Here is a 10,537-nt window from a genome sequence, read left to right on the forward strand (position 1 = left end):
GCTTGGTTTTTATGTCTCATTACCTTTGGAGCTTGCATTGGTGCTTACACATGATTCCCTAGCCTGTTGTCTACCTTGGATTTCCTCCTATCCTCATCTTCCTCCAATACTATCTATTGATTGGTTGAAGAGGGTTAGGGGATGGCTAATGGGCATTAGGCAATGGTGGACGAGGGTCATGGGTTGACTAACAAAAATTCTCTCGATCACTAGGTTGCGTTTATTGGATGCCTTGGGGTTGAAATGTGAGTTTAGGGCATGAAATTGCCTTATATATACTTTTTAAAAAGTAGTCTTACATCACCTCTTTAGCAGCTACACGCAAGTGGGTCCTTCACCATTCCAATGATATTACTTGGCTTCAATAAACCTTTTAGAGGGTATGAAGAGTCAGTATTATCCATGTCCATTCTTCCCATTACATCCTCCATGAAGTTCGTAAAGAAGAGCACAAGTGAATGTAAGTAGAAACAATGCAACACCATGGATATTTAAGAGTAAGAAATTTCATTGAAACACTACGGTATCCTAGATTCTCCTCTTTTGGCAAGGTCTATAGAATATAAGCTCCCTTCCAACCAAGGTCAAGATGCTCTTTTCCTTGCAAATGAAGACCATGGAGCACATAGTCAGAAGCTTCCATAAATCCCAATTTACATGTGCTTGCATATTGAGCCTCCAGCTACAAGTTCACATGGAACTTGTCGGAGATGTCCTCAACTAGCTCCATGAATAGTCACAAAGTGTAGATAAAGTGTGGGAGGTACTAATAGAGGGTAAGGTAGGAAGGAGAAGGAGGGAGAAGAAGGAGTAGGCTTGAGAAAGAGAGAAGAGGGAGGAGCAAGGTATTACAAGCATGAGTAAGAGGGGGCAAGAGCAAGGGGGGGGAGGCGGAGCTGTGGATGTGAGCAAGAGGGAGGAGGAGTAGGTGACAATAGTAGGAGGAAGGAGAAGCAGGTGAGAAAGGCGGAGGCATGAGCAAGAGGAAGGACAAGTAGGCATGAGGAGGAGAAAGAACGAGGGGGGGGGGGAATGAGGAGGCATGTGGGAAGATGGAGGAGAGAGGAAGAGCAAGATGGTTGAAGGAGGGAGGGAGGGAGGGAGGAGAGAAGGAGGGAGCACTTGAAATTTTGAAATTGCATTGAAAGGAGTGTCCCCGTCCCATGGTTTTGTGTAAAGGTAACATGTTGTGAGTTCAATTATGGGCTTAACCCACCTAAGTAGGGGGGTTAGGCCTCGTTGGTGCCCAAACATGGGGCTTGAATTAATCTACTAATCCTCCCTAAATACATTCCTTACTAGGCCCTTTTGAGAAACCATTTCTCCCTTAATGTTTTTTGAAAGAAAAGTAATTAGCATGCATCATAGATTCAATATTTATTTGTTGCATTCTATATTATATTATTAGATTGTTTTTTTTTTGGGGCAAATCTAAGTTCTTAGTCTTATTTTGAGAACACTACATAATAAAAACTCCTCTTCACTTTACTTGCACTTGTGTAGACATGGCATGTCCATGGAATTTACCTCATGGCATTGTAATTACATACGACTCACGAGTGAAAACTTAATAATGTAACATATTCTCTCTCTTCAATGCATTTCAAAAGTAAAAATAGGCTCTCTCTCTCTCTCTCTCACACACACACACACACACACACACACACACACACACACACATGCTGGTGTGTGTGCACATATGCTTTGCTTGCCCCTTAAATTGGCATAAATAGAGACACGGGCCTACCTAGAACAAGTGCAAAGAAACCCTATATTTCCACTCTTACAAATTGTTAGAGTAACGTTGAAGGAGCTACAACAAGGCTACATTTTTCATGTCTAAGTTTGTTTACAACCATGTGTGAGGTCCCTATCTGTGTACAAGAAACAATAAAAGGTATACTTCATGCTTATATACAATTGTAATTTATCCACATTCAATCATAAGAGTTAAGGTGGCAAAGTTTATCTTGGACCCTTGTAGTATAGGACTAGGGCCTCATATTATTCTGTTCAGCTACTTTCTAAGATTTGGATCAGCAAAAGGCCACCTGAAACTTGGACCCTCCATGTTAATTTATTTATTTTGTCTATCCATCTATCTAATGAAGCTGCTCTTTCTATCCAAGATGCACCTATCCACAATCCATATTTTTTCGGAGGTCCATTCTTGCTGTTATAGCCTCTATTCCTCTATCTTCTTCCTATTATGAGGTCTTCGTTGCTCTATATGAATGGTGAGGAACAATAACAAAACCACTACCAAAAAATGCATTGGATGAGTGGATGCCTTGCACCTATAACTTGAATGATTGGATAGTAATGAAATGATTTGTAAGCATCCACAAAAGCTTCTAAAAGGAAGCTAGGTGATGTTTTGCATGAGAGAAGTGGCCACATTTTGAAGTTCAATTTTGAAAAGAAAGGATGGCTGGCAAAGGTGCAACATGTCTACATGGGAACGCACATGTGCTAGGATACCATCACATTGTAAACTATTCTCTTCATGTACATACCTTCTAAGTTACCTACGAGTGTAATGAGCCCATTTGGAAATTTATGTTGATTCTAGAAGAGCACTTATTCATGGTAGATATACTTCCTTTAGACTTTGAGGAGTGGGAACCTATGAGTCTTTCATAGGTAAGGTTGTTGCCATTCATGACGATTTAGGTAAGAAAATGCATGCTAGAAAGAAGTATTCCTCTTTGCGAAGGAGAAATGTGTATTTATATGATGCAATATACATTGCTAAGACATTGCTCCTAGGATTGTATCAAGCCATGTCCAACTTCGAATCATTATAACACCATTACAACTTCAAGTAGAGTCTTTCATAGGTAAGGTTGTTGCCATTCATGAGGATTTAGGTAAGCAAATGCATGGTGGAAAGAAGTATTCCTCTTTGCGAAGGAGAAATGTGTATTTATATGATGCAATATACATTACTGAGACATTGCTGCCAGGATTGTATCAAGCCATGTCCAACTTCAAAGCATTACACCACCACAACTTCAAGATGTAGATTGCAACACATGTAGTAGACTTAAGGACAATACAATCAAACAAGGACAAGATCACAAAGGATGTGGGAAGTTCACAGTTGGATCCAAATGGGTAATATTGTCTTGCTTTATGGCTATGTATAATTTTGTATCTCATTTTCAAATTATCTAGATGCATAGAATAGAAACCATGTAGTCATGCAAGCATGTAGATGTTCAAATGCCCTTGAAGATTTGATTGGTATGAATTGGGAAATGAGATAGGGTGGATAGAATGGGTCATGTGTTTCAATGTCATGTGTGGTTGTTAGGTATCAAGTGGGTACCACATACCATGCCAAATGTTGCATTTAGGTTCCAACATTGGCAATGGAAGAAAATAAGGTAGTCGTTGGCTTCTCGTTAACTCTAACAATGATGAAAATACATGGGTAAGTTTAATATTGATGTTTATTATGGAGATTTCAAGAATGTGACCATCGCACTGAATATGCAAGAACACCTATTAGTCATAGAGGATGGTATGTCAACATCATTCAACTTTATCTTAAATGGTTAAAAAGGGAGGCAAGCATGTAGAGAAGTGCATGCATAATGCCAATTTCATCCCTCTACAACATTAAACATAGTAAACAATGCATTTGACTAGTACAGGCATTTAGATTCATGATTGTGGATTTTGGCATTCACACATCTTTACAAATTGCTTCATGAAGTAGAAGCCTTAGAAAATAGTGGTGCAATTTATTTTGATGTTTTTCTATGTGGTTTCATGCCTAAATTTTTAAAATAACATTTAGCATTTGATTTACTATGTATATTTATTGGGTTTGTCTATATAAAAGGGTAAAAGAGGCACTTTCACTTTTCCTCTAGTAGCAGTCATTATAATGCTTTGACTGTACAGCATCAAAAGATCAATCAACATTGGAAGAGAGGAAGACATATAACAAGACAACTCTATGTTGGTAAGCAACCGCATGAGCTTTGAATTGAGTTGTTTTGTTGGTTTTGCAATCTAATGTGTTTCTTGGGTCTTCAAACATAATGGTTGCTGAATTATTATAGGAGACAGTTGAGGTTGATGAGTTTTCTTCTCAATGGCCCAACATTTGGTTGAGATTACTCATTGATGCACTGCAGTGGTTGAGCAAGAGGACACATTCTGGCCTTTCACAATACCATGAGGGCCTATAGAATCGCTAAAGTGTAAGGCCTTGTAACAGATCATTAGAATTCTAACATCACTTAGGACGCTAACAAGGTCATTTTGATCCATGCCATCAAAGAATTCACCTCAAATATTCATGGTATGGAAATGAAAAAAACAAGTATGTGCTTGGCTATAAAAGAGGAGAGCCTTGGTCCTATTTCTATTAGGTTTAGACCCAGGAACTTACTTGGGGATTTCAAAGGCCCTATTTCTAATGGATTAGACATAGCAAAGGAAAGAGATAGGATTGTGAAGCCTCTTTGTCATTGAATTAAGAAATTGTAATACAAACATCTATTTTTTATCATGTCCCATCCTTGCGAAACACATATCATAAGTAAATTGTCTCATTCATCTATGGTTAAATGGTGAATGCATTATTGATGCAATATAAGGTAACTTAGCTTTCAAATTCTAGACTATTAAATACATCGCCTCCAAATTTATCGCTTAGAGAAGTTGATGTTTTGTATGCAAACCTATCCCTTTTCCTTCTCTTGTATTGAAAGTTGTCGCAAAATTATGACCACCGCCAATTTTTGAAGGTCTTCTACATCGAATTAGAAGATTTGGCCCCATTTGGGGACAAATATGAAAAAGATACTTGTGCTCTCAACTTTGAACTAAGAAGCTTTGAAATTGGAAGTGCAAAAGGTATTGCTCTCTTCTCATCATTTTCCATGCAATTACGTGCTATCATATTGCATCTAATTGGGCAATATGATGAAATTCCAAGTCAATAGAATGATCTCAGCTAGCTTTTGCCAATCCAATGATCATTTCATACAAATCTAGAAGAAATTTGATTTTAAAAGTTTTATCGGTGTGGCATTTACTATTTAAAAACACCAAAACCTACCATTGCATGAATTTTTCCATTTGGATAGTGTCAGCCAAATGGCCACTTTGCACCTTGACAAGTCTTGGTGTTATCGAACACTACATACTTTTGCTTCTATGACATAGTTAAATTCCTTCGTATATCTATGTTTCTTCAGGCAAAATCATGAAATCATCAAGTTCAACATTAATAAACATAGAAAATGAAATATGTACAAGGGGATGTAGAAGAACATCAAAATATTTTATGAGAAATTACATTGACATAGCAAAGACAAATATATAGTTCTTAGTCCATAACAATAACCCACATTGTGTAGATGTCACATAAGTTGGCGTCTTCAAAAAGACCACCTGTCACTTTCTCTTTAGCCTTTGGCTCCAATAGCACTTGTACTGAGTCATACATCCAACTTGTAATTTTTGGGGATTTCTTGTACAAACACATTGGAATGGAGCATGAGGAATCAGATTGTGGATAATGGTTTGGAACTTTTTGATTTCTTGTAGTGACTTCATGCTTGGTTTTTATGTCTCATTACCTTTGGAGCTTGCATTGGTGCTTACACATGATTCCCTAGCCTGTTGTCTACCTTGGATTTCCTCCTATCCTCATCTTCCTCCAATACTATCTATTGATTGGTTGAAGAGGGTTAGGGGATGGCTAATGGGCATTAGGCAATGGTGGACGAGGGTCATGGGTTGACTAACAAAAATTCTCTCGATCACTAGGTTGCGTTTATTGGATGCCTTGGGGTTGAAATGTGAGTTTAGGGCATGAAATTGCCTTATATATACTTTTTAAAAAGTAGTCTTACATCACCTCTTTAGCAGCTACACGCAAGTGGGTCCTTCACCATTCCAATGATATTACTTGGCTTCAATAAACCTTTTAGAGGGTATGAAGAGTCAGTATTATCCATGTCCATTCTTCCCATTACATCCTCCATGAAGTTCGTAAAGAAGAGCACAAGTGAATGTAAGTAGAAACAATGCAACACCATGGATATTTAAGAGTAAGAAATTTCATTGAAACACTACGGTATCCTAGATTCTCCTCTTTTGGCAAGGTCTATAGAATATAAGCTCCCTTCCAACCAAGGTCAAGATGCTCTTTTCCTTGCAAATGAAGACCATGGAGCACATAGTCAGAAGCTTCCATAAATCCCAATTTACATGTGCTTGCATATTGAGCCTCCAGCTACAAGTTCACATGGAACTTGTCGGAGATGTCCTCAACTAGCTCCATGAATAGTCACAAAGTGTAGATAAAGTGTGGGAGGTACTAATAGAGGGTAAGGTAGGAAGGAGAAGGAGGGAGAAGAAGGAGTAGGCTTGAGAAAGAGAGAAGAGGGAGGAGCAAGGTATTACAAGCATGAGTAAGAGGGGGCAAGAGCAAGGGGGGGGAGGCGGAGCTGTGGATGTGAGCAAGAGGGAGGAGGAGTAGGTGACAATAGTAGGAGGAAGGAGAAGCAGGTGAGAAAGGGGGAGGCATGAGCAAGAGGAAGGACAAGTAGGCATGAGGAGGAGAAAGAACGAGGGGGGGGGGGAATGAGGAGGCATGTGGGAAGATGGAGGAGAGAGGAAGAGCAAGATGGTTGAAGGAGGGAGGGAGGGAGGGAGGAGAGAAGGAGGGAGCACTTGAAATTTTGAAATTGCATTGAAAGGAGTGTCCCCGTCCCATGGTTTTGTGTAAAGGTAACATGTTGTGAGTTCAATTATGGGCTTAACCCACCTAAGTAGGGGGGTTAGGCCTCGTTGGTGCCCAAACATGGGGCTTGAATTAATCTACTAATCCTCCCTAAATACATTCCTTACTAGGCCCTTTTGAGAAACCATTTCTCCCTTAATGTTTTTTGAAAGAAAAGTAATTAGCATGCATCATAGATTCAATATTTATTTGTTGCATTCTATATTATATTATTAGATTGTTTTTTTTTTGGGGCAAATCTAAGTTCTTAGTCTTATTTTGAGAACACTACATAATAAAAACTCCTCTTCACTTTACTTGCACTTGTGTAGACATGGCATGTCCATGGAATTTACCTCATGGCATTGTAATTACATACGACTCACGAGTGAAAACTTAATAATGTAACATATTCTCTCTCTTCAATGCATTTCAAAAGTAAAAATAGGCTCTCTCTCTCTCTCTCTCTCACACACACACACACACACACACACACACACATGCTTGTGTGTGTGCACATATGCTTTGCTTGCCCCTTAAATTGGCATAAATAGAGACACGGGCCTACCTAGAACAAGTGCAAAGAAACCCTATATTTCCACTCTTACAAATTGTTAGAGTAACGTTGAAGGAGCTACAACAAGGCTACATTTTTCATGTCTAAGTTTGTTTACAACCATGTGTGAGGTCCCTATCTGTGTACAAGAAACAATAAAAGGTATACTTCATGCTTATATACAATTGTAATTTATCCACATTCAATCATAAGAGTTAAGGTGGCAAAGTTTATCTTGGACCCTTGTAGTATAGGACTAGGGCCTCATATTATTCTGTTCAGCTACTTTCTAAGATTTGGATCAGCAAAAGGCCACCTGAAACTGCTACTGCTTTCTGTCACCTCACCTCCATTCACGTCATTGTTTTGATCTTTCTGATGGTGCTGACTCGTGAAGAATCGGTGTTGAAGACCCAACTGCAAGTTATTTCTTCTCTGCCCGTCGTGATCTCTCCACAATTCTTTGAGTGAGCTTGGATCGCAGCTTGAAGCTTGGTATATGTCCTTTATACTGAAAGCGTTACAGCTCGAAACCAGGGGCGAATCCAACTGTGCTAGACTAGTCCAAGAATTACGAAGATGATCCCCAACTCCAGCCAAGGAATCGACATTAGGAGTCAGATTTCCACTTGCCGTTGCCATCTGGTTTGCTGATTCGGCTGCAAAATTCTCGAAGAAGATCGGATCAGATGCTCCCTGCTGCATGATTAACCTGCCAAAGGAACCCAACCTGGGGAGCGCATTTGCATCGGCATCCTCCATATCTGGCAAGGACGCAAGTACCTCCTCTACGCAAGACGAGTCGCTTCCCATATTCAGTCTCGGAGCGTGGCTGCTCTTCTTATAAATTCGACAGAGAACCCAATCGTCTAGCTGGTGAACATAGGGAGAATGAGTTAATTTGGATGAAAAGGGATGCCATATGTATAAGAAATTTACTGCTCTGGCTACATGAAGAGGGATGCCTGTCTAAGCGTGCTGAGTAAGATGGCGCGGAAAGGGATGCCTAACTGAATAAGATAATGCACTTTGCAGCAACTTTGATCTGTACAGAAAATCTGAGATGAAGGTCAATGATTTTGCTACACACGGGGAGCTTTCAGTGTTTGAGGACCTTACTCTCAGAGACCTTCTGCTGGTGAAAGAGATCGGCTTGGGCGGGTGGTCTGGAACAAGGCGGTACTCGTGCATGATCCAGTTGGTTTTTATACCCTTCGGTGGCCTGCCCTTATAAAAGACGAGAGCCTTCTTCACGCCCAGCTTCTGAGCACCGCCGGCGGGGACGATCGGCTTATCGGTTCCGGTGGCTTTCCAGTATCCTGATGCTGCTGCCCTATTAGGACGGGCTCCATTAGGGTACTTTCTGTCTCGGGGTGTGAAGAAGTACCATTCATGCTCACCGAAGGCTGCCCTGGCTACAGGAAATCCAAACCCCAAGAAAAGTTACAACGTGAAAGAAGCTCCTGTCGCATGTGTCTTAAGCAGGAAAGTATGTTTTTAAAAATAGAACGGGCCAACGGCAATCGTTCTTTATGCCGTTTGCGCATAGCTTAAGAAGACAGACGATGTAGAGTAAGAACCTGGAAGGTCCCAGGGGTCGAATTTGTACATGTCGATCTCAGCAATGATTGCCACGGGCAAAGGGCGCGAGGAAACCTTGTTTTTGAGGTAGTGAACCACCAATTCTTCATCAGTGGGATGAAATCTGAATCCCGGGGGAAGATCCAGACGATGCCCCGACGAGCGAGCTCCCGACGTGCCGTCCATACTTAGCGGCGATGATTTTTCTCAAAACTCAAAGAGAACGGCCCAGCCTCTCATGAGTGGAGAGTCACACAACTAATATATGCAAAAGATTCATCCGCACTTGCCGTACTGTACATCCCGTACAGTTCCGCGAGGTTGAGTGTGTCCGGTATGCTTTCGGAACACGGGAGCTTCGATTAAGTGATCTCTTCAGTTCGAGACGGCAACCAGAAAGATCACGCCTGGCTACGTGACAATGATGCACAACGCCACACGGCTTCTTGTTCTCACTATTGGGATGCTTACACGACGTGCGTATGATCAGGCAAATTAGCTTTGCAGGTGTGCAAATTGACCAGAAAAGAAGCTAATAGAGAGAGGGCACTGCAGAAATAGAGGGAAGAAGGCGGCTAGTTGCAGGACTACACAGTTTATGGAGCAAAAGATTGTCCTTTTAGGTGGGTGGGAAGCTGGGCGGATTAGATATGAGAGGAGGCAAGGGTGGGTACAGGGAAGCTAGATGGCAATCTACAAGAAGCGTGGGGAAGAATGAAGTTGGATGAGGAGGAGGAGGTGGGTAAATGATGGGGAAGGGGGGAGTTATAGCAGGAGAGAGCTGGGACGGAGAAAGAGAGAGAAACGAATACCATTGATGCGTGATTATCGTCACACGAGAAGAGAGAGAGGGAGAGAGAGAGAAATACCCTTGATGCTTGATTATCGTCACGAGAAAGAGAGAGAGATACCATTGGTGCTTGATTATCGTCAAGGGAGAGAGAGAGAGAGAGAGAGAGAGAGAGAGAGAGAGAGAGAGACGAAGATACTGGATGGTTGATGATCGTTATCGGCTGCTGCTGATGAGAAGGTTAGGGCATGGCAAGAATCTATGGCATCGTCGACGATCATCGACGTATGAGGTGACGGATTATCGTAAGAGATTGATTATTACCGTTTTGGGGTGCCTCTGGTGCTGGTTGATGATCGCAAATGTGAAAGCTTGCGTTGCACTCAAGCACCCGACTCTTCCAAAGCCTCCTCTCTCGCGCGCTCTCTCAGCTTGCGAATGTAGCCATTGACGATCGCGGGTGGCGACGCAGCTGCTGGTGCTGCTGGAGAGTGGCGAGTGCTCATATAATATCTTTGGCGGTGTTGCTGTATCACGACGATGGCATGGGCAGTGCACCCGGGACCGGCGGGGAAGTTGCGCAAGCCCCCTTCAACATCCCCTAAAGCCCCCGATTGAGACTCCACTTGAGACTGAGACCCCATGAGAGAAATCTCTCTCTCTCTCTCTCACACACACATACACACACACACAAGATGATGCATGTAGCATCGATTTATGCACACATTCATACACATAATTGTGTGCGTGCGCCCGTGCTCACGCACACACAAAACTTTCAGTGTTTATTTGCCTGTCACCCACACGCAATATCAATTCATGCACACTGCAAGTGACGAATGGAGAGTGGTGGCACGCTTTC

The 10,537-nt window shown here is 41.7% G+C and overlaps 1 protein-coding gene across 1 annotated transcript; it reads right to left on the reverse strand.

Moving 5' to 3' along the window:
• Nucleotides 1-7,414: 7,414 nt before the first annotated feature.
• LOC147905046 (NAC domain-containing protein 2-like) lies at nt 7,415-9,602 on the reverse strand. The gene is made up of 3 exons (XM_087396638.1): nt 8,885-9,602; nt 8,424-8,719; nt 7,415-8,177 (listed from the first exon to the last, which is right to left on the reverse strand). Exons 1-3 carry the CDS (start codon nt 9,069-9,071, stop codon nt 7,587-7,589), a joined length of 1,074 nt encoding a protein of 357 aa, XP_087252764.1. The 5' UTR covers nt 9,072-9,602; the 3' UTR covers nt 7,415-7,586.
• Between the last annotated feature and the right edge of the window lie 935 nt (nt 9,603-10,537).

This window comes from Dipteris shenzhenensis, chromosome 2 (assembly GCF_047967505.1).
Source record: "Dipteris shenzhenensis isolate YYH24624 ecotype China chromosome 2, Dip_SZ_1.0, whole genome shotgun sequence".
Classification (NCBI taxonomy): domain Eukaryota; kingdom Viridiplantae; phylum Streptophyta; class Polypodiopsida; order Gleicheniales; family Dipteridaceae; genus Dipteris; species Dipteris shenzhenensis.